Genomic DNA, 25,287 nt, shown 5'->3' on the forward strand with positions numbered 1-25,287 from the left:
ATGGAATATCAATTTGTATTGAATCTGTTTCAATGTGAAAGATTTCATGAGAGATACTGTGAATGATAAAGTTATGAAATACATCCGCTTTCAAATAAATATAGCATTATGCTGGCCACTGGTGAACTAGTTAGCTTAGGGTACCAAAAGGTTGCTGGTTGAAAAACCTGAGCTGATAAGGTGAAAAATCTCTTTATGTGCACTTGAGCAAGGCACTTAACACGAATTTGCTCCAGTGATGCTGTACTACTATGCTTGAGCCTGTAAAACAAAACATTTCACTGCACCTATCTAGTGTATGTTACAATTAAACATCTTTATTTAAATGTTACAACAACACATACTGAGTGAGTAACAGAATTTTCAACACAACAATTCTACTGTTTCATGTAATATATTATATCATATATGCCATTTAGCAGACACTTTAATCCAAAATGACTTACTGAAGTCATGTTTGCATGCATTTTATGTATGGGTGGTCCCGGGAATCTACCCTGGTGTTACAAGTGCTGTGCTTTACCAACTGAGCAAGAAGTCGGGAGTACATTTCCACTGCAGGTCTGTTTCTCAGCAGCACAAACTCCAATGACATACTGACAATTAAGCTTTCTGAAAGCCCTGATCCATGTACGGAATTCTCAATCCTGTCCTCTCGCTTTTCTCCACAGTTCTCCTCCCCTGAATCAATTCCATGCAGGGCCTGTATTGTATTAGATAAAGGTGTTTTGACCCAGCAGTCAATGTCTGTGTTTCTGTGTCTGCAGTAGGGGCCAGTGAGAGACTGGGGTGAGACTTGGGGGAGACAGGGAGCAGAGATCACTAATGTGCTTGTTTGTGTGAGTGTGTGTGTGTGTGGGATGTAGAGGAACAGAACACACAGACCTGGAGGCCATTGATAATAAGTCAATTGTAAATAAGAATTTTTTCTTAACTGACTTGCCTAGTTAAACAGTGTTGAGCCGCTCGTTCTCCCTGCTGTCTGTCTACAGTCACACCAATGGTAATGAGGGGACGGTGTGTGTGTTTGTGTGTGTGTGTGTGTTTGTGTGCATGTGTGTGTGCACGTGCATGTGTGTGTGACAAAGACAAGTCCAGTCCCACCTTGGAACTTTCTATTACTGCTCAACCCAGCCCCAGCCCACTTCTCCACCGTCAGCCTAAGCCTCAGGCTTTTGAGTTTTCCAGCACAGCTCAGCTCATCCCCAATTCAAGTGGTGGCTCCCATGGCCCGATAGTGGTGCCAGCCCCAGCCTCAGCCTCCACAGTGGTCTGATCAATAGAAGACAGGCTCCAGGAACAGGCTGCATCATGACTGGAGCCCTCAATAAATATACATCACATCCAAATGACATTTCTCATGATTTCTCTTTTACACTTTAATTTACTTTCATGAAATCAGTCTTCCTATCCTTCTTTCTCCCCCTCTCTCTCTCCTCCTTCACTGCTATGTCATGATGGGTGGAAAAGTCCTCTGCATCTCAACGTATTCCCTGTGGGATTGAACTTGTCTCAACCATAGGTGAACACTGAAATGTACACTGTTTGTTGCATGCCAGTATAATAGTTAATTTAGTGACACATTGTTATACAATTTAGGGGGTGATATTCTCACTCTTCTTTGATGGCTTCCATCTGATTGCATTGGGTCGCATTGCTACAGGAGGTAGTAACAATGTGCAGCTAGCTAGAGAGTTCTTCCTGCCGCTACCCTCCACAAAGTCTTAAAACCTTTTTGGAATAGGGGGCAGCATTTTCACGTTTGGATGAAAAGCGTGCCCAGAGTAAACTGCCTGTTACTCAGGTCCAGTTGCTAATAAAGATATGCATAGTATTAGTAGATTCGGATAGAAAACACTCTGAAGTTTTTAAAACTGTTTGAATGATGTCTGTGAGTATAACAGAACTCATATGGCAGGCAAAAACCTGAGAAAAAAATCCAACCAGGAAGTGGGAAATCCGAGGTTTGTAGTTTTTCAACTCTTGGCCTATCGAATACACAGTGTCTATGGGGACATAGGGCTTCCAACAGAATGTAAACAGTCTTTAGAACCTTGTTTGATGCATCTACTGTGAAGGAGGGGGGAATAAGGGCTCTTGAGTCAGTGGTTTGGCAGAGTGCCACAAGCTGGTGACGCGCGTTCACGTGAGGGTTAGCTTGAGTTCCATTGCATTTCTGAAGACAAAAGAATTCTCCGGTTGGAACATTATTGAAGATTTATGTTAAAAACATGCTAAAGATTGATTCTATACTTCGTTTGACATGTTTCTACGGACTGTAACGGAACTTTTGGACATTTGGTCTGCTCGCGCATCGTGAGTTTGAATTTGTTTACTAAACGCGCTAACAAAAAAGGAGGTATTTGGACATAAAGATGAACATTATCGAACAAATCTTATTGTGGAACTGGGACTCCTGGGAGTGCATTCTGATGAAGATCATCAAAGGTAAGTGAATATTTATAATGCTATTTCTGACTTCTGTTGACTCCACAACATGGCGGATATCTGTATGGCTTGTATTGTAGTCTGAGCGCTGTACTCAGATTATTCCATGGTCTGCTTTTTCGGTAAAGCTTTTTTGAAATCTGACACAGCAGTTGAATTAAGGAGAAGTCGATCTAAAATTCCATGCATAACACTTGTATCTTTTAGCAATGTTTATTATGAGTATTTCTGTAAATTGATGTGGCTCTCTGCAAAATCACCAGATGTTTTGGAACTACTGAACGTAACGCGCCAATGTAAACTGAGATGTTTGGATATAAATATGAACTTTATCGAACAAAACATACATGTATTGTGTAACATGAGTGTCATCTGATGACATCTGATGAAGATAGTGATTAATTTTATCTCTATTTCTGCTTTTTGTGACTCCTCTCTTTGGCTGGAAAAATGGCTGTTTTTCTGTGACTAGGTACTGACCTAACATAATCGTTTGGTGTGTTTTCGTCGTAAAGCCTTTTTGAAATTGGACACTGCGGCTGGATTTCCAACAAGTTTATCTTTACAATTGTGTGAAATACTTGTAAGTTTGAGGAATTTTAATTATGGGATTTCTGTTGTTTTGAATTCGGCGCCCTGCACTTTCACTGGATGTTGTTGAGGTGGGACGCTGCGGTCCCGAATATCCCAGAGTTAAATAGACCCACAAAACACCAGTCTCAAAGTCAACAGTGAAGCGGCGACTCCGGGATGCTGGCCTTCTAGGCAGAGTTGCAAAGAAAAAGCCATATCTCAGACTGGCCAATAAAAAGAAAAGATTAAGATGGGGAAAATAACACAAACACTGGACAGAGGAACTCTGCCTAGAAGGCCAGCATCCCGGCCTATTCACTGTTGACGTTGAGACTGGTGTTTTGTGGGTACTATTTAATGAAGCTGCCAGTTGAGGATTTGTGGAGCGTCTGTTTCTCTAGACACTAGACACTAGACACAAACTAGACACTCTAATGTACTTGTCCTCTTGCTCAGTTGTGAGCCGGGGCCTCCTACTCCTCTTTCTATTCTGGTTAGAGCCAGTTTGCGCTGATCTGTGAAGGGAGTAGTACACAGCTTTGTACCAGATTGTCAGTTTCTTGGCAATTTCTCACATGGAATAGCCTTAATTTCTCAGAACAAGAATAGACTGATGAGTTACAGAAGAAAAGTCTTTGTTTCTGGACATTTTGAGCCTGTAATCGAACCCACAAATGCTGATGCTCCAGATTCTCAACTAGTCTAAAGATGGCCAGTTGTATTGCTTCTTTAATCAGCGCTACAGTTTTCAGCAGTGCTAACATAATTGCAAAATAGTTTTCTAATGATCAATTAGCCTTTTAAAATAATAAACTTGGATTAGCTAACACAACATTCCATTGGAAACACAGGAGTGATGGTTGCTGATAATGGGCCTCTGTACACCTATGTAGTAGATATTACATTTAAAAAAATCAGCCTTTTCCAGCTACAATAGTCATTTACAACATTAACAATGTCAACACTGTATTTCTGATCAATTTGATGTTATTTTAAAGTGCAAAAAATTAGCTTTTCTTTCAAAAACAAGGACATTTCTAAGTGACCCCAAACTTTTGAATGGTCATGTAGATGTTCCAAAGATGTGCATCAGTGGCTTGTAGGCTATTTGTGGAAGTCAGGAGCTGCTAAATGTGTAACGGTCAATTACTGTGATACCGGCAGTTATTTGCTTGACAATCACCAGCTGACAAAATGTCATGACCGCCACAGCCCTAAGTGCATGTTCACATGCAATGCAGTGACAGAGAGACACAGAGATGTGTGTGTATGTGCCCTGCATATCCTAGTACAGTTTCTAACATTTATTAGACGTATGTCTCAAACTTGGCCATTATAATACACTACATGACCAAAAGTGCTCGAACATCTCATTCCAAAATTATGGACATTAATATGGAGTTAGACCCCCCTTTGCTGCTATAACAGGCTTCCCAATAGATGTTGGAACATTGCTGCGGGGACTTGCTTCCATTCAGCCACAAAAGCATTAGTGAGTTTATGCACGGATCTTATTTTGTTCACGGCGGAATTGTCATGCTGAAACAGGAAAGGGCCTTCTCCAAATTGTTGCCGCACAGTTGGAACCAGAGAATCATCTAGAATGTCATCGTATGTTGTAGTGTTAACCTTTTGAGTGTAAGGGGCAGTATTTTGATGTTTGGATGAAAAACGTACCCAAATGAAACTGCCTATTTCTCAGGCCCAGAATCTAGAATATGCATATAATTGTCATATTAGGATAGAAAACACTCTAAAGTTTCCAAAACTGTCAACATATTGTTTGTGAGTATAACAGAACTAATATTGCAGGTGAAAACCTGAGGAAAATCCAACCAGGAAGTGCCTAAGAGAAACAAATCTTCCTGTTCCATTGCATGCCTATCCTCCATTTAAAGGGATATCAACCATATTCCTTTTCCCATGGCTTCCACATGGTGTGAACAGTCTTTAGACATAGTTTCAGGCTTTTATTTTGAAAAATGAGCGAGAAAGATCACATCGCGTCATTGCATGGCTGGAAGCCAGCAGCGTTTTGCATGCGCCAACAGTGGAGTGGAGCAGACATTTTCTCTCTCTCTCTCCTATTGAAGAAGCTACAGTACGGTTGAAATATTATCGATTATATATTGTAAAAACAACCTGAGGTTTGATTATAAAAACGTTTAACATGTTTCTACGAACTTTACAGATACTATTTGGAATTTTCGTCTGCCCTGTCGTGACCACTCGAGCATGTGGATTTCTGATCATAACGCGCCAACCAAATGGAGGTACTTTGGATATAAAAATAATCTTTATGGAACAAAAGGAACATGTATTGTGTAACTGGGAGTCTCGTGAGTGCAAACATCTGAAGATCATCAAAGGTAAGCGATTCATTTTATTGCTTTTCTGACATTCGTGACAAATCTACTTTGCTGCTAGCTGTTTGTAATGTTTTGTCTGCTGAGAGAGATGTCCTTACATAAACGCCTGGTATGCTTTCGTCGAAAAGCTTTTTTGAAATCTGACACGCCAGGTGGATAAACAACAAGCTAAGCTGTGTTTTTCCATATTGTACTTGTGATTACATGAAAATTAAATCTTTTTAGTAATTTAATTTGAATTTGGCACTCTGTAATTCAGCGGATATTGACGAAAATGATCCTGCTAACGGGATGGGTCCATCAAGAAGCTAGGATATCCCTTCACTGGAACTAAGGGGCCTTGCAAAAACCATGAAAAACAGCCCCAGACCATTTATCCTCCTCCACCAAACTGTACAGTTGGCACTATGAATTTTGGCAGTTAGCGTTCTCCTGGAATTCGGCAAAACAAGATTAGTCCATCAGACTGCCAGATGGTGAAGCATGATTCTTTACTCCAGATAACCCAATTCCACTGCTCCAGAGTCCAAGACCACTCCAGCTGATGCTTGGCATTGTGCATGGTGATCTTAGGCTTGTGTTCTTGTGCTGACATGTGCTCAGGTTACTTTCTGAGGCAGCTTGGAACTCGGTAGTGAGTGCAACCAAGAACAGATTATATTTATGCACTTCAGCACTCGGCGATCCCGTTCAGTGAGCGTATTTTTTTATGGGACTCCCAATCACAGCCGAATGTGATACTGCCTGGAATGGAATCAGGGACTGTAGTGACACCTCTAGCACTCCTGCACTGAGATGCAGTGTCTTAGACCACTGTGCCAATCGGGAGCCCGGGAACATTAGTAGTGATTGTACGTTGTGTATGTCAACAACATTCCTCCATCCTTCTCTCAGAGACCTATTTTCATATGTCCATATCTCTCTCTCTCTCTCTCTCTCTCACTCTCTCTCTCTCTCTCTCTCTCTCTCTCTCTCTCTCTCTCTCTCTCTCTCTCTCTCTCTCTCTCTCTCTCTCTCTCTCTCTCTCTCTCTCTCTCTCTCTCTCTCCCTCTCTCTCTCTCCCTCCCCTATGTCAGAGGGTTTGAGTTGATCAAAGGGTTTTCTCTGTGAGGGTTGAACCTAAGGGATTGTCTATCCAGAATGCATCCCAAATGGTACCCTATTTCCTATTTAGTCCATAGGCCTCTTTCAAAAATAGTGCCCTAAATAGGTAATAGGATCTCTACTGTAGCTACAGTTGATGTCGGAAGTTTACATACAGCCAAATACATTTAAACTCAGTTTTTCACAATTCCTGAAATTTAATCCTAGTAAATACTCCCTGTCTTAGGTATGTTAGGATCACCACTTTATTTTAAGAATTTGAAATGTCAGAAAAATAGTGGAGAGAATGATTTATTTCAGCTTTTATTTATTTCATCACATTCTCAGTGGGTCAGAAGTTTACATACACTCAATTAGTATTTGGTAGCATTGCCTTTAAATTGTTTAACATGGGTCAAACATTTCAGGTAGCCTTCCACAAGCTTTCTACAATAAATTGTGGGAATTTTGGCCCATTCCTCCTGACAGAGCTGGTGTAACTGAGTCAGGTTTGTAGGCCTCCTTGCTCGCACAGGCTTTTTCAGTCTTCTATAGGATTGAGGTCAGGGCTTTATGATGGCCACTCCAATACATGGACTTTGATGTGCTTAAGCCATTTTGCCACAACTTTGGAAGTATGCTGGGGGTCATTGTCCATTTGGAAGACCCATTTGCGACCAAGCTTTAACTTTCTGACTGATGTCTTGAGATGTTGCATCAATATCTCCACATAATTTTCCACCCTCATGATGCCATCTATTTTGTCCCTCCTGCAGCAAAGCACCCCCACGCTTCTGTAACGGTTTTGCTCCTCTTCTGAGGATGAGTAGGAAAGATCGGACCAATGCGCAGCGTGGTTAGTGTCCATATTTTAATGAAATATCACCGAACACTGAATACAAAAGAACAAGAGAAATAAATGAAAACCGAAACAGTTCTGTATGGTAAAACACAGACACAGAAAACATAAAATGCCCACTCCAACTCACGCCCTGACCAAACTAAAATAGAGACATAAAAAGAGAACTAAGGACGTGACAGCTTCACGGTTGGGCTGGTGTTCTTCAGCTTGCAAGCCTCCCCCTTTTTCCTCCAAACATAACGATCATTATGACCAAACAGTACGATATTTGTCCCCATGTGCAGTTGCAAACCATAGTCTGGCTTTTTTATGTTGGTTTTGGAGCAGTGGCTTCTTCCTTGCTGAGCGGCCATTCAGGTTATGTTGATATGCGACTCGTTTTACTGTGGATATAGATACTTTTGTACCTGTTTCCTCCAGCATCTTCACAATGTCCTTTGCTGTTGTTCTGGGATTGATTTGCACTTTACGCACCAAAGTACGTTTGTCTATAGGAGACAGAACGCATCTCCTTCCTGTGCAGTATGATGGCTGAGTGGTCTCATGGTGTTTATACATGCGTACTATTGTTTGTACAGATGAACATGGTACCTTCAGGCATTTGGAAAATGCTCCCAAGGATGAACCAGACTTGTGGAGGTCTACCATTTCTTTCAGAGGTCTTGGCTGATTTGTTTTGATTATCCCATGATGTTAAGCAAAGAGGCACTGAGTTTGAAGGTAGGCCTTGAAATACATCCACAGGTACACCTCCAATTGACTCAAATTATGTCAATTAGCATATCAGAAGCTTCTAAAGCCATGACATCATTTTCTGCTGTTTAAAGGCACAGTCAACTTTGTGTATGTAAACTTCCGACCCACTGGAATTGTGATACAGTGAATTATAAGTGAAATTTTCTGTCTGTAAACAATTGTTGGAAATCTTACTTGTGTCATGCACAAAGTAGATGTCCTAACCTACTTGCCAAAACTATAGTTTGTTAATAACAAGAAATTTGTGGAGTGGTTGAAAAACAAGTTTTAATGACTCCAACCTAAGTGTATGTAAACTTCCAACTTCAACTGCATATACAGGGTCAGGCAGATGAGAAGGCCCATTGTCCCACATCCAAGTAGCCAAACCCAAGTGTACGGCCTTTCTATTTGTATGAGGCTTTTTAAAATTTATTTCTCATATGTTTTCTGTACATGCTGATTTATAATCACTAGAAAAGGTGCATTTTCTGTAGAAAACGTGTGCTTGCTTTAGCTGACTAAGTATAGGTTGGTTTAATAAAGCATGTTCTGTAAGGCATTTTCTGCCTTTCTTTGGCCTGATTTTGTACATCAGTAAGCTACACCAACAAATATTCATTACACAGTCCTGGTTGTTGTTTTTTGAGTTTCCCTATCATGTTAACCAACCTGTACAACATCAGACCAGTAACCTAAAGATCGCCGGTTTGAATCCCCGAGCCGACTAGTTGATCAAATATGTCGATGTGCCCTTGAGCAAAGCCCTTAACCCTAATTTCTCCTGTAAGTTACACAGGATAAGAGTGTCTGGCAAATGTGATAGGTATGTCATTGGTTTTCCTCTATCATTGATTGGAAGGGTTACAGGCAGTGTACTGTCCTTTTTACTTGTAGTTCAGGCGCGGAACGCAACGCACAAAAATACCTCTTGTTCAAATCAAATCAAACTTTATTTGTCACATGCGCCGAATACAACAAGTGTAGACCTTACCGTGAAATGCTTACATACAAGCCCTTCACCAAAAGTGCAGTTCAAGAAGAGTTAAGAAAATATTTACCAAGTAAACTAAAGTAAAAAGTAACACAGTAAAATAACAATAACGAGGCTATATACAGGGGTTACCAGTACTGAGTCAATGTGCGGGGGTACAGGTTATTCAAGGTAATTTGTACATGTAGGGATGAAGTTACTTTTTTTCGTCACCTTTTTTCTTTGTTTTTTATGTGTGGCAAATAATACATACACAGAGTTTTGAGAGGATAAGATAATGACAATTGTGTGAATGGATGAATGAATGAATGAATGGATGAATGTAGAGCGCTGTGGAGGGAGAGCAGAGTGGGTGTCTGTCTCGCTGTTCGGGTCTCAGACAGTTCTGACATGTCTAATACTAAGCATCTCTATTTGTAGCTCTAGCTTTTGGGCCTGGAGAACGCCAAGATGCTTGTGGGAAAGAGACAAAGCTGCATGTGGGAAACGTCCCTCTTTTTATACGGAGCCTGAGGATCAGCAGTGTGTTGTGTGTACCAAATGGCACCCTATTCCCTTGACCAGGGCCCAAAAGTAGTGCAGTAAATATGGAATAGGGTGCCATTTGGGATGCAATCCAGTGTGTTATCTCTATCTCTGTGAGGGAAAGTTCAGCCCAGTTTAGACACAGCCAGTAGTCGACACAGAGAGGAGGTTGTTGTGTTGTGTGTGACTCTGTGGCCATGATCTCATCCCTACGGCAGACCTATTACAGAGATCCTTTAAGGCCGTTTGATAAATCAGACAGATAAACTGTTCAAGGCATAATCAATGGCGCTCATTTCAACTAGTAAATGCAGCCTATTAGATTAGTTAGAAACAAGAGGGAAGGATGAATGCACACAATATCGCTTCTGAGAGCAGGCTTATTTCCTCTCCCTCTTTCCACTCTCTTTTTCCACCCTTCCTCTTCTTCTTCTGTTGGCTCCTCGGCTGCCCCGTGTCACATGGTTGAGTGGTCAAGTCAGCACTTTAAGCAAGAGCTCAGTGGGAGGGGAGAGGATTCTGGAGGGGTGGTGGTGCTGGGAGATGAAACCAGTCTAAGTAGGCAAAGCACTTAGAACTGAAGGGAACAAACACAAACACCTCTTACTTCTCCTTACCACTACACCCTCATATCTCTCTCTCCCTCTTCTCCCCCAAAACACTCTACCCCCCACCTTATCTCTCCTTCTCCCTCTCCACCCTCACCCTCTCCACACACACCCCTTCAACTCTACTTCACCTCTACTTGTGTCAACCAGCTCATCTCCCCACTTTCACACTGTATATAACTCAATCCCACGCCCACGCATGTGTGGGTACCAAATGGCACACTATTCCCTATATAATGCCCTACTTTTGACAAGGACCGATAGAGTGCCTTTGTGAGTGAATCAATACTAGTCCATGACCTGGGGATGACATGATGGGATGGATAGATGACGTCCTCTGAACTAATTAATCAAAAACCACTTACTAAAATTCCCCTCCAGTTAGCTTGCCTAGTTTCACTTTAGTTTCCCCTGTAAAATAGAGCCAACGTAATGGTTCCCAAAAGTGCAAACTATTCATATGATCATAAGCATTAAACATGCATTTAATTCAGGTCATTATAGTGAAAGAGAATGTGTTCTCAATTACTTACATGGTTGAAAAAAGGCAAAATAACATTAATTATCCAAAATACCCAGAAAGTGGCAATAATTAAGTTAATTAAGTTATTCTGATAATAAAATCAGGTTTAAGTCCGGAAGATTAAGACAGACAAAACCCTTCAGTACAGAAACACGTTTAATAAATGTGACACTCAGTACAGTTAGCCAGAGGAATTCATCAGCCTAGATCAGTGCATGTCTGAAACACCTGCAGTAGAATTGTTCATTTGTTGAATCAAAGGGACAGGGAGAGGAAGGGGGCTGTGGGTGATAGAAATTGACTGCCACCCCCAAACCTCCAACCCCCACCACTACCACCCTCAGGCTCATTAACTCAATTCGTAATCGTCCCTTTCTCCCCCACCTCCTCCCCCCTCCCGGCTGGGGGAAGTTGGTGGCTGAGCTCATTAGGCAAATGCCACAGAACTTCTCTCTCTCTATCCATCCAAACTTAAAATGACAGAGGTTTTGTTTTATGTAAGCTCTTCGTTTTCCCACCTACTAGTGTCTCCATCTCCATCCGAACTTCAGGTGCTTTGATACTTGATTCCTTTCTTTCTCTTTTATTTCCTTTGTCCTTTTTTTCTTTCTTTCATTTGTCCTTGCTGCCTCAATCTTTTTTCCCCTTGTTCATGCCAGGCGGATCAGCAGCTTGAAGCAGCAACAGTAAATGGGAATAATTGGTTCTATGAAAGCGGCTGGCCCGGCCCTGTCCTGTCCTGTCTAACCAATCTTCTCACACAACAATCAGCATATTGTTCGGGGGTCCCAGTGACACAACAACCCCATTCGGCAAAGCTGTGCCATAATTAGCAAGTAGTTACTGTCATGCATGTCAGATGTTGATATGTGCTGAATTGAATAGGAACAACATTCTAAGCTTACCCCTCCTCATCTCTGCCTTCTTCTTCCTCCACTCTTAATTCCTCCTCACCTTTTATTTTTCATCTTTTACATTTTATTTTCATGGGGTAAAAGGGCTTGTGCTGCCCAGAGTGAGAACAGGAGAGGGTTAGTGTCCCTCTGCTTTGAAAAATTCAACAGGCCCTTTCCCTCTGCCTGACTGCTTTCTGGTTAATCATCTAATGAGGGTAAGGGAACGTGTCCGTAGAACAGGGTCAGCATGACGTCTTTAGTCCTGGCCTCGCCTGCTCTTCTCTCTCTACCACATTCTACTCCTCTCTCTCTCTCTCTCTTTCTCTCTCTAGCCTCTTGCGATCATTACCCTGCTCTTTTTCTCTCTTCATCTTTTTCGCTCTGCCTCTCTCTTTGTCTCTTCTGCTCATCCCCCCCCCCCCCCCCCCCCCCCCCCCCCCCCCCCCCATTTACCACACCAAGCATTTTGTCTTCTCAGCGAGAGTCCAAACATTGACAGCATCATGGTCGTTTATGTTGACTACTTGACTGCTTGAGCCATAATCCTCTCTCCCCTGCCTTGTTTACTTGCAAATCTTAATACATGTTCTCCTTCGTAAAATCACAAAAAAGTCTGTTAAGACACACACATACGCAGACACAGTTCATGGAACTCTTGACCCTGTAGTCCCTGTTGTTGCGAGTGTTCTGTTTGTTTTCTTTCGAGGTCACATCAAGTGTTTCTGGACAGTCAGTGTTGGGACTGGGCCGCAAATTAATCCTCAAAACTCTCCCCCAACAATCCTATTAATTTGAGAAAGTTTTGGAAAGTCACCCCACCGTAACAATGCAGTTTGTGCATCATTGAGGACAGTTAAGTCATCAGTCATAGGAAGACTTCGAAGAGTTCTATTTGGCTGTAGAGCGCAACGTGTCACTCTGTGTGTTTTCGACTCAGGGATCATGCTCCAGAAGGATGCGTTGCGCTTCATAAAGGAAGACCATTAACCACACAATGTCATCCTATAGATAGACCAGTGTTTACATTTAGCGATCTCCATGTTAATATGATTCACGCACATTTACAAGCATGTCATGCTATGAGTCGCTGATGGCTTTCTTAATCCCATAATTAGACATCATGCTTATAACACATAATAATGGATTATACCTGTGTCTCTGTTATTTTTTATAAAGCGTTACCCTCCATTATTTGCTATAACATTTGCAGTCTTTCCCCTTGAACCTCTGCTGCAAGATTAAGCACGAACAATGTCCTCTTAGTCACATGAAACTTGATGGTTACGTCTCTGGTCAAAAGTAGTGCACTAACTAGGGAATAGGGTGCCATTTGGGATGCAACCCTGGACTTTCCTATTGACATTTACTGAAGATGACACGGCACACACGGTGACTTTAATGGCCCTGACACCAGCAGGACGTGAGGACGGTGGAGAGCACACACACGCACGATGCAAACAGCGATGGCACTGATAGGAGTTGTCTCCCAGTTGTCTCCTAGCCAGTCTGTCTGTCTGTTTATTTGCACTAAAACATGACTCCATGACCAATGGCATGGGGGAGAGGGGGAGAGTGATTGGATACACATACACACACAAAACAACTACAAACACACAGACGCCACACAATACAATACAATGGAGTGTCCTGGCTCATCTCACCTTGACAGACAGGTAGCTCATAAAGATCGAAACGGGTCATCCAACTGGACTACTTCACAACCTCCTCTGGGAAGTTTAGCACCTGTGTGTCAAGTGGGGTTGCTCATTGTAGGGCCTATAAGCTTAATTCTACAGGGCTTGGTGTAAAAGGTGTTGTGATAATTTGGGCTACTGCTGTATTTAGCCCAAGGGCCTCCCCTACCTCTCTTCTCTGTCTGTGTGTGTGTTTCTCTGTCTCTATGTTTAGCCAAAAGATAAACAAAAGCTAAATAAATAATCAGAAGGAACAGTAAACATTACACTCACTGTCACGTTCTGACCATAGTTCTGTTATTTTATTATTTGTTTTAGTATGGTCAGGGTGTGAGTTGTGGTGGGCAGTCTGTTTGTTTTTCTATGTTGGTTTTTGTGTTCGGCCTAGTATGGTTCTCAATCAGAGGCAGGTGTCGTTAGTTGTTTATTATTTTGTTCCAGTGTCCAGTTGTGTTTTTTTTAAATAAATCAATATGGACACTTACCACGCTGCGTTTTAGTCCGATCCTTACTCCCCCTCAGACGAAGAGGAGGAAATCCGTTACAGAACCACCCACCACCAAAGGACAAAGCAGTGTGGTAACGGGCAGCAGCAGCAGCAGCAGCAGCAGGGAGATCTGGACTATGTTACAACATGGGACGGAATAGAGGTGGTCGGTTGACCCAGGGAGAGTGCCGGAGCCCGCCTGGGATTCTCTGGAAAAATGTGAGGAGGGATACCGGCGAATGGAGTTGGCACGGCGATCAAGGAGGCCCGAGAGGCAGCCCAAAAAATGTCTTGGGGGGAGCACACGGGGAGTGTGGCGAAGTCAGGTAGGACACCTGCGCCAAATCCCCGTGGTTACAGTGGAGAGAGAGGGACCGGGCAGGCACGTGAGGCGCACGGTGTCCCCAGTGCGTTTTGGTCCGATCCTTACTCCTCCTCAGACGAAGAGGAAGAAATCTGTTATACTCACAAAAGTTTCAATAGAAGAGAGACGTGTGTTTCAATATTGACTACGTACTGTGTTGTAACAATGTGCAAACAGGAACATAAATTCAAAGATAGGTTGTATTTACAATTATGTTTTTGCTCCACTGGTTGCCCTTTTCGTATGGCAACAGATCATAAATCTTGCTGCTGTGGTACTTCATCTAATAGATATGGGAGTTTATCAAAATTGGATTTGTTTTCTAAATCTTTGTGGGTCTGTGTAGTCTTTGGGAAATACGTGTCCACGCCCCCCCCCCCTCCCGCCCCCCCACACACACACACAATCCACAGAGCTGTCATCACCTTATTGTCCCACCAATTGTCCATAATTACCATTGGCAGCATCAACTTCCATTCAACTATTTCAACAAAGACTACTAAACATTCATTGTATTCTAGTCTCACTGTACTTATAGGGGATAAACACAAGTACCTGGGTGCAACCAAAATTGTAACGGATTTCCTCCTCTTCGTCTGAGGAGGAGTAAGGATCGGACCAAAACGCAGCGTGGTAAGTGTCCATATTGATTTATTCAAAAACACAACTGAACACTGGAACAAAATGATAAACGTGAAATATACAAAACAGTACCGTGTGGCCCAAACACTCACACGGAAACAAACACTCACCAACCAAAAGTGAAACCCAGGCTACCTAAGTATGATTCTCAATCAGAGACAACTAACGACACCTGCCTCTGATTGAGAACCATACCAGGCCGAACACAAAAACCAACATAGAAAAACAAACAGACTGCCCACCCCAACTAACGCCCTGACCATACTAAAACAGAACTATGGTCAGAACGTGACAAAAATACAAAAGCTACATCCTACGTGTGTTTTTAGCTAGTGTGTTTTTAGCTAGTCCAGCAACGAAAACATCTGAAAATAAATGTATGTGTAACATACAAAATAAAAAAACATGCTACGCATACTGTACCTATACTGCTTACATTTTTTCCATAAACGCTACACTTACTCCACATTATTCAGTGTCAAGGCTGTGCGCTACTAATCAAATCACATTTTATTTGTCACATACACATGGTTAGCAGATGTTAATGCGAGTGTAGCGAAATGCTTGTGCTTCTAGTTCCGACAATGCAGTAATAACCAACAAGTAATCTAGCTAACAATTCCAAAACTACTACCTTATAGACACAAGTGTAAGGGGATAAAGAATATGTACATAAAGATATATAAATGAGTGATGGTACAGAGCGGCATAGGCAAGATACAGTAGATGGTATTGAGTGCAGTATATACATATGAGATGAGTATGTAAACAAAGTGGCATAGTTAAAGTGGCTAGTGATACATGTATTACATAAAGATGCAGTAGATGATATAGAGTACAATGTAGGGTATGTAAACATTATATTAGGTAGCATTGTTTAAAGTGGCTAGTGATATATTTTACATTATTTCCCATCAATTCCCATTATTAAAGTGGCTGGAGATGAGTCAGTGTGTTGGCAGCAGCCACTCAATGTTTGTGGTGGCTGTTTAACAGTCTGATGGCCTTGAGATAGAAGCTGTTTTTCAGTCTCTCGGTCCCAGCTTTGATGCACCTGTACTGACCTCGCGTTCTGGATGATAGCGGGGTGAACAGGCAGTGGCTCGGGTGGTTGTTGTCCTTGATGATCTTTATGGCCTTCCTGTGACATCGGGTGGTGTAGGTGTCCTGGAGGGCAGGTAGTTTGCCCCCGGTGATGCGTTGTGCAGACCTCACTACCCTCTGGAGAGCCTTACGGTTGTGGGCGGAGCAGTTGCCGTACCAGGCGGTGATACAGCCCGACAGGATGCTCTCGATTGTGCATCTGTAGAAGTTTGTGAGTGCTTTTGGTGACAAGCCGAATTTCTTCAGCCTTCACGATGCTGTCTGTGTGGGTGGACCAATTCAGTTTGTCTGTGATGTGTACGCCGAGGAACTTTAAACTTACTACCTTCTCCACTACTGTTCCATCGATATGGATAGGGGGGTGTTCCCTCTGCTGTTTCCTGAAGTCCACAATCATCTCCTTAGTTTTGTTGACGTTGAGTGTGAGGTTATTGTCCTGACACCACACTCCGAGGGCCCTCACCTCCTCCCTGTAGGCCGTCTCGTCGTTGTTGGTAATCAAGCCTACCACTGTTGTGTCGTCCGCAAACTTGATGATTAAGTTGGAGGCGTGCGTGGCCACGCAGTCGTGGGTGAACAGGGAGTACAGGAGAGGGCTCAGAACGCACCCATGTGTTGCCCCAGTGTTGAGGATCAGCGGGGTGGAGATGTTGTTAACTACCCTCACCACCAGGGGGCGGCCCGTCAGGAAGTCCAGTACCCAGTTGCACAGGGCGGGGTCGAGACCCAGGGTCTCGAGCTTGATGACGAGTTTGGAGGGTACTATGGTGTTAAATGCTGAGCTGTAGTCGATGAACAGCATTCTCACATAGGTATTCCTCTTGTCCAGATGGGTTAGGGCAGTGTGCAGTGTGGTTGAGATTGCATCGTCTGTGGACCTATTTGGGCGGTAAGCAAATTGGAGTGGGTCTAGGGTGTCAGGTAGGGTGGAGGTGATATGGTCCTTGACTAGTCTCTCAAAGCACTTCATGATGACGGAAGTGAGTGCTACGGGGCAGTAGTCGTTTAGCTCAGTTACCTTAGCTTTCTTGGGAACAGGAACAATGGTGGCCCTCTTGAAGCATGTGGGAACAGCAGACTGGGATAGGGATTGATTGAATATGTCCGTAAACACACCAGCCAGCTGGTCTGCGCATGCTCTGAGGGCGCGGCTGGGGATGCCGTCTGGGCCTGCAGCCTTGCGAGGGTTAACACGTTTAAATGTTTTACTCACCTCGGCTGCAGTGAAGGAGAGTCCGCATGTTTTGGTTGCGGGCCGTGTCAGTGGCACTGTATTGTCCTCAAAGCGGGCAAAAAAGTGATTTAGTCTGCCTGGGAGCAAGGCATCCTGGTCCGTGACGGGGCTGGTTTTCTTTTTGTAATCCGTGATTGACTGTAGACCCTGCCACATACCTCTTGTGTCTGAGCCGTTGAATTGCGATTCTACTTTGTCTCTATACTGACGCTTAGCTTGTTTGATTGCCTTGCTGAGGGAATAGCTACACTGTTTGTATTCGGTCATGTTTCCGGTCACCTTGCCCTGATTAAAAGCAATGGTTCGCGCTTTCAGTTTCATGCGAATGATGCCATCAATCCACGGTTTCTGGTTTGGGAATGTTTTAATCGTTGCTACGAGACCGACGTCTTCAACGCACGTTCTAATGAACTCGCTCACCGAATCAGCGTATTCGTCAATGTTGTCTGACGCAATACGAAACATATCCCAGTACACGTGATGGAAGCAGTCTTGGAGTGTGGAATCAGATTGGTCGGACTAGTAAGAAGTCAGGTGCAGGAGAGCAGGTGCAGAGCAGGTGCAGGAGACCAGAGAGTTGTGATCAGGCACACTTTATTTGGCAGAAGCACAAAAGACAGACGCAACTGCGTCAAAAACCCCTCCGGCCAATGGCCAAAGTGAATAAGCGCGAAAACACTCACAATAATGCAAATGTATGACAATAAACATACGACGGGTCAAAACACGATACCCGGGGAAACAACCAGTCAGGTGCATAACACTAAACACGTAATAAAACAATTTCACACAAAGACATGGGGGTACAGAGGAATGTATGAACAATGAAAAATGGAGCGCCGATGGCTAGAAGGCCGGTGGCGTCGACTGCCGAACGCCGCCCGAACAGGGAGGGGAGACGACTTTGGCGGAAGTCGTGACATGGTTGGACAATAAAGAGGTGTTTAATAAGAGTGTGTTTAATAAAAAAGGGCCAGACATGTTCACTTGCAGCGACATACAGTGGGGCAAAAAAGTATTTAGTCAGCCACCAATTGTGCAAGTTCTCCCACTTAAAAATATGAGAGAGGCCTGTAATTTTCATCATAGGTACACTTCAACTATGACAGACAAAATTAGAAAAAAAATCCAGAAAATCACATTGTAGGATTTTTAATGAATTTATTTACAAATGATGGTGGGAAATATGTATTTGGTCACCTACAAACAAGCATGATATCTGGCTCTCACAGACCTGTAACTTCTTCTTTAAGAGGCTCCTCTGTCCTCCACTTGTTACCTGAGTTAATGGCACCTGTTTGAACTTGTTATCAGTATAAAAGACACCTGTCCACAACCGCAAACAGTCACACTCCAAACTCCACTATGGCCAAGACCAAAGCGCTGTCAAAGGACACCAGAAACAAAATTGTAGACCTGCACCAGTCTGGGAAGACTGAATCTGCAATAGGTAAGCAGCTTGGTTTGAAGAAATCAACTGTGGGAGCAATTATTAGGAAATGGAAGACATACAAGACCACTGATAATCTCTCTCGATCTGGGGCTCCACGCAAGATCTAACCCCGTGGGATCAAAATGATCACAAGAACAGTGAGCAAAAATCTCAGAACCACACGGGGGGACCTAGTGAATGACCTGCAGAGAGCTGGGACCAAAGTAACAAAGCCTACCATCAGCAAGGGCATTGAAGATGAAACGTGGCTGGGTCTTTCAGCATGACCATGATCCCAAACACAACGAAGGAGTGGCTTTGTAAGAAGCATTTCAAGGTCCTGGAGTGGCCTAGCCATTCTCCAGATCTCAACCCCATAGATAATCTTTGGAGGGAGTTGAAAGTCCGTGTTTCCCAGCAACAGCCCCAAAACATCACTGCTCTAGAGGAGATCTGCATGGAGGAATGGGTCAAAATACCAGCAACAGTGTATGAAAACCTTGTGAAGACTTACAGAAAATGTTTGACCGCTGTTATTGCCAACAAAGGGTATATAACCTCTAGTGACACCCCATCCCGTAAACGGGACCGTTGTCATCATCTGACACTAATTAGCTTAACACAACGGACATAAATATAACTAGAAAATATTCATGAAAATCACAAGTGAAATATATTTAGACACAGCTTAGCCTTTTGTTAATCACCCTGTCATCTCAGATTTATATGCTTTACAGCCAAAGCTAGACAAGCATTTGTGTAAGTTTATCGATAGCCTAGAATAGCATTTTGTCCAGCTAGCAGCAGGTAACTTGGTCACGGAAATCAGAAAAGCAATCAAATTAAATAATTTACCTTTGATGAGCTTCGGATGTTTTCACTCACGAGACTCCCAGTTAGATAGCAAATGTTCCTTTTTTCCAAAAATAATATTTTTTGTAGGCAAAATAGCTCCGTTTGTTCTTCACCTTTGGCACCTTGAGCATCAGGTGACCACTTGCGCAATGTAGCTTCCTTTCAGGTATTCTTCAACATAAATGCGTAAAACTACGTCACAAAACTGTAGACACCTTCGGGAATATGGAGAAAGAGTAATCTGGTTGATAGCCCATTCACTGCTCAATAGGGACACATTGGAACGCAGCGCTTTCAAAACAAAAGGCACTTCCGGATTGGATTTTTCTCAGGCTTTCGCCTGCAACATCAGTTCACAGACAATATTTTTACAGTTTTGGAAACTTTAGAGTGTTTTCTATCCTTAAAGTGTCAATTACAGTGCCTTGCGAAAGTATTCGGCCCCCTTGAACTTTGCGACCTTTTGCCACATTTCAGGCTTCAAACATAAAGATATAAAACTGTATTTTTTTGTGAAGAATCAACAACAAGTGGGACACAATCATGAAGTGGAACGACATTTATTGGATATTTCAAACTTTTTTAACAAATCAAAAACTGAAAAATTGGGCGTGCAAAATTATTCAGCCCCCTTAAGTTAATACTTTGTAGCGCCACCTTTTGCTGCGATTACAGCTGTAAGTCGCTTGGGGTATGTCTCTATCAGTTTTGCACATCGAGAGACTGCATTTTTTTCCCATTCCTCCTTGCAAAAGAGGAAAACAGGATCCAGGTCTGGACTTTGACTTGGCCATTCTAACACCTGGATATGTTTATTTTTGAACCATTCCATTGTAGATTTTGCTTTATGTTTTGGATCATTGTCTTGTTGGAAGACAAATCTCCGTCCCAGTCTCAGGTCTTTGCAGACTCCATCAGGTTTTCTTCCAGAATGGTCCTGTATTTGGCTCCATCCATCTTCCCATCAATTTTAACCATCTTCCCTGTCCCTGCTGAAGAAAAGCAGGCCCAAACCATGATGCTGCCACCACCATGTTTGACAGTGGGGATGGTGTGTTCAGGGTGATGAGCTGTGTTGCTTTTACACCAAACATAACGTTTTGCATTGTTGCCAAAAAGTTCAATTTTGGTTTCATCTGACCAGAGCACCTTCTTCCACATGTTTGGTGTGTCTCCCAGGTGGCTTGTGGCAAACTTTAAACAACACTTTTTATGGATATCTTTAAGAAATGGCTTTCTTCTTGCCACTCTTCCATAAAGGCCAGATTTGTGCAATATACGACTGATTGTTGTCCTATGGACAGAGTCTCCCACCTCAGCTGTAGATCTCTGCAGTTCATCCAGAGTGATCATGGGCCTCTTGGCTGCATCTCTGATCAGTCTTCTCCTTGTATGAGCTGAAAGTTTAGAGGGACGGCCAGGTCTTGGTAGATTTGCAGTGGTCTGATACTCCTTCCATTTCAATATTATCGCTTGCACAGTGCTCCTTGGGATGTTTAAAGCTTGGGAAATCTTTTTGTATCCAAATCCGGCTTTAAACTTCTTCACAACAGTATCTCGGACCTGCCTGGTGTGTTCCTTGTTCTTCATGATGCTCTCTGCGCTTTTAACGGATCTCTGAGACTATCACAGTGCAGGTGCATTTATACGGAGACTTGATTACACACAGGTGGATTGTATTTATCATCATTAGTCATTTAGGTCAACATTGGATCATTCAGAGATCCTCACTGAACTTCTGGATAGAGTTTGCTGCACTGAAAGTAAAGGGGCTGAATAATTTTGCACGCCCAATTTTTCAGTTTTTGATTTGTTAAAACTTCTTGAGAATACTTGACACGCAGACGTCCCAAGTATGCCCCTGGAAATGCAAATGCACTACGCTAAATGCTAAATGTACTCGTTACAACTCAATCTTTGATCAAAATTCACAAGCAGGGTATTGAATTAAAGCTACACTCGTTGTGAACCTAGTCAGCAAGTCAGATTTTTAAAATGCTTTTCGGCGAAAGCATCAGAAGCTATTATCTGATAGCATGCACCCCCCAAAATGCCAGCTCGACACGTAAACAACAGATTTTGCGATAGCCGGCGCTACCCAAAACGCAGAAATAAAATATAAAACATTCATTACCTTAGACGAGCTTCTTTCTTGGCACTCCTATATGCCCCATAAACATCACTATTGGGTCTTTTTTTCGTTTAAATCGGTCCATATATACCCAAAATAGCTTTGTATGGAAGTTGTGTCATTCAGAAAAAATCATTGTTTTTAAACGCTGCGTAATTTTTTAAAATTAAAAAAGTCGACGATAAACTTTCACAAAACACTTCGAAATCCTTTTGTAATCCAACTTTAGGTATTAGTAAACGTTTATAATCTATCAAAATGATTACAGGGCGATGTCTCTTCAATAGGTCTTCACTTCAAAAACAATGCCATCTGATATCTCCCTCAACTGCATCCGGGTGAAGACTGGGAAAATGGAGTTCAGATAGAAGGATTTTCCAACAATTAATTCAATTGAAAATTAGGACAATGGCGCCATCGTGCGGAATTTGTATGAATTGCAGGCAGATTCCCATTAAATTCTGTTCTCTTTTAACAACTGGTGGAAGTGACTTATGGAAATTATTTTTTGCTTTCAGAGAGCAGTTTTTCTTGCGTTTTTCAATGAAACACACGATCTGTTATAGTCACAGCCGTGATTTAACCAGTTTTATAAACTTCAGAGTGTTTTCTATCCACACATACTAATCATATGCATATACTATATTCCTGGCATGAGTAGCAGGACGCTGAAAAGTTGCGCGATTTTTAACAGAATTTTCAAAAAAGGAGGGGGTAGAAGTAAGAGGTTTTAAAAAAGTTAGAAATATCCAATAAATGTCGTTCCACTTCATGATTGTGTCCCACTTGTTGTTGATTCTTCACAAAAAAATACAGTTTTATATCTTTATGTTTGAAGCCTGAAATGTGGCAAAAGGTCGCAAAGTTCAAGGGGGCCGAATACTTTCGCAAGGCACTGTATATGCAAATTCTAGCATCTTGTCCTGACAAAATATCCTGTTTACTACGGGAACGTTTTTTTTTTTCAAAAATGAAAATACTGCCCCCTAGTCACAAAAGGATAACAAAGTATTGAGATAAACTTTTGTTATTGACCAAATACTTATTTTCCACCATAATTTGCAAATAAATTCATTAAATATCCTACAATGTGATATTCTGGATTTTTTTTTCTCATTTGTCTGTCATAGTTGAAGTGTACCGATGATGAAAATTGCAGGCCTCTCTTATCTTTATAAGTGGGAGAACTTGCACAATTGGTTGCTGAATAAATACTTTTTTGTCCCACTGTAGCTCACACACACATGCACACGCACACAGATTTACTCCATTGCAGCTGATTTAACTATCATTTGTAATCCATGACTGGCCGGGGCTTTACTTTACGGCTACAGTTCCCTACTTAATCATGTTTTATAGCCTCTCTGACTCTGCAGCAATCTGCCGAGCCCTGACGGTAACAGGACTGTCTGGCTGCATGGGGCCAACTAACCAATAATTAATTATACCACGCTGTAAACTTCTGACTGTTTACCCTGCTCCGCTCCCCTCTTCCTGCCTGTAATATCAGATTAAACAAAACTGGAGCGGTTTTGGCGTTAGTGGTCTCAACGCATATGGTTACCCCATAGCCCTCCATATTCCCCTCTCCCATTCACCCCTACACACCCCAGATGAAGCATACAGCATTGCATGATTAACGTCTGTCAAACATACACTAGGCCTATGTGACTGGCTTTGGAAACTAAGGTGCTACTGCATGAAGCTCTTTCCATTATAATGTTCTCTCTTCTTACTTCCAGTTTTAATAGTGCATGCCTTCAAGCCTCTTGGTTCAAATTTCCCCAGGATACAAGTCTAAAGCGGAGACATAATATAGTATTGTGCGCAACACAAACTGCATGTGAAGTAAGATGGAACTCATAAGGAAATCCATTCCCACACAGTTTGAGTCCACTCACTGGGAGAGTCTTCGCTAGGCTGGTTTATTCAGGCATTGGTTGGAAACAGGGTGGAGAATCTGTCATCAGTCCTATCCAAGAGCAAAGAGGGAGAGTGGTAAGTAAAGTAAATGTGAAGCAAAACAGCAAATACAAAACCTTCTCTCTCTGGGAATTCAGTCAGAATGTGCTCATGGAACAGTGATGCAAAACATTCAGAGTATGTCCCAAATGACACACTATTCCCTTTATAGTGCACTGCTTTTGACCAGGGTCCATAGGGCTTTGGTCAAAAGTAGTGCACTACATAGAGAATAGGGTGCCATTTGGGACATACTGTCAGAGAATTTCACAAAGAATTTTGAAAGTACCAAAATCAAAGCTAGTTGGCAAACTATAGTCTAAATAGGGTTACAAATAAGGATGTGGAAGTCTTTAGTCTAGATTACCTTTTGCATAACCCATGTTGACTTTCACTGGCTTTTGACCATGACAGAAAAGACACTTGAAGAGGTGTCCAAGCACTGAACACTGCTCCAACCCAAACCTATGAACTGTGAGACTTGAACTGTGGAGAGTCCTTGGATCCCTGAGTCAGACGGAAGATCCTTTTTATAGAGCCCAGAGCAGGCAGATATTTTATTTTCTCCTTTCCTTTCTCCTTCCACCCCCCTCACCCTACAATGTGTTGAGTCTGGATCCTCCAGCGTGGGAATATTGAATGGAGAAGTGTGTGTGTGTGTGTGTGTGTGTGTGTGTGTGTGTGTGTGTGTGTGTGTGTGTGTGTGTGTGTGTGTGTGTGTGTGTGCCAGCCAGCCAGCCAGCCAGCAGCTTAGTGATCCGTCCCCCTGCGCTGTCCTCAACGGCAGGAATAACTTTGTCACATCCTAAAAAAACACTTGCTAAAATTAATAACCATATTTTGGCTACGAAGTAGTGTGAGAGCAAACAGTTTGTTGAGGCATTACGTCCCAAATGACTATATATAGTGAACTGCTTTTGACCATACCCTATGGGACCTGGTTAAAAATACTGCATTATAGGTAGTAGGGAGACATTTGGGACGAAGACAAAAGTCTGCAGCTACCCTTACTAACCTTTTTTAGCTTTCACCATGTCTCTTGCACTCCCACAGTAAACCAACTGGAATATGGCTGTCTTGTGTAAGCCTTTCTGTATGTATTCTGGGTCTTTAGGACTGGGATTACACAATGAACATGCACTACCCCTTCAAATTAGAGGATTCGGCTTTTTCAGCAACACCCGAGCACACAGCCATGCAATCTCCATAGACAAACATTGGCAGTAGAATAGCCCATACTGAAGTGTCCTCGGTTGCAACAATCACCACCGAGTTCCAAACTGCCTCTGGAAGCGACGTTAGCACATTAACTGTGCGTCGGGAGCTTCATGAAATGGGTTTCATGGCTGAGCAGCCGCAGATAAGCCTAAGATCACCATTGGCAATGCCAAGCGTTTGCTGGAGTGGTGTAAAGGTCACCACTTTTGAACTCTGGAGCAACGGAAGTCCTTTCTCTGGAGTGATGAATCACGCTTCACCATCTGGGAGTACGGCAGACGAATCTGGGTTTGGTGGATGGCAGGAGAATGCTTTTTCATGGTTTTGGCTAGGCCTCTTAGTTCCAGTGAAGGGAAATCTTAACGCTACAGCATACAATTACATTCTTGATGACCTCAACCCCATCGGACACCTTTGTGATGAATTGGAACGCTGACTTGCGAGTCAGGCCTAATCGCCCAACATCAGTGCCCGACCTCACTATTGCCCAAGTGGCTGACTGGAAGTCCCCGCAGCAATGTTACAACATTTAGCCAAACGCCTTCCCA

The 25,287-nt window shown here is 42.7% G+C and overlaps 1 protein-coding gene across 3 annotated transcripts in view; it reads left to right on the forward strand.

The window, feature by feature from the left end:
• Positions 1–13,550: 13,550 nt before the first annotated feature.
• LOC139367252 (equistatin-like) overlaps positions 13,551–25,287 on the forward strand; it is a 46,577-nt gene continuing 34,840 nt past the window's right edge. For all 3 annotated transcript variants that reach the window (XR_011626849.1, XM_071105499.1, XM_071105500.1), the window contains exon 1: positions 13,551–14,123. Coding sequence is in view for 2 of the 3 variants with exons in the window: in XM_071105499.1 (XP_070961600.1) it covers positions 14,037–14,123 (87 nt within the window). In the remaining variant the exon portion in view is untranslated. The remainder of the gene's footprint in view (positions 14,124–25,287) is intronic.

This window comes from Oncorhynchus clarkii, chromosome 15, assembly GCF_045791955.1.
Source record: "Oncorhynchus clarkii lewisi isolate Uvic-CL-2024 chromosome 15, UVic_Ocla_1.0, whole genome shotgun sequence".
Taxonomy (NCBI): domain Eukaryota; kingdom Metazoa; phylum Chordata; class Actinopteri; order Salmoniformes; family Salmonidae; genus Oncorhynchus; species Oncorhynchus clarkii.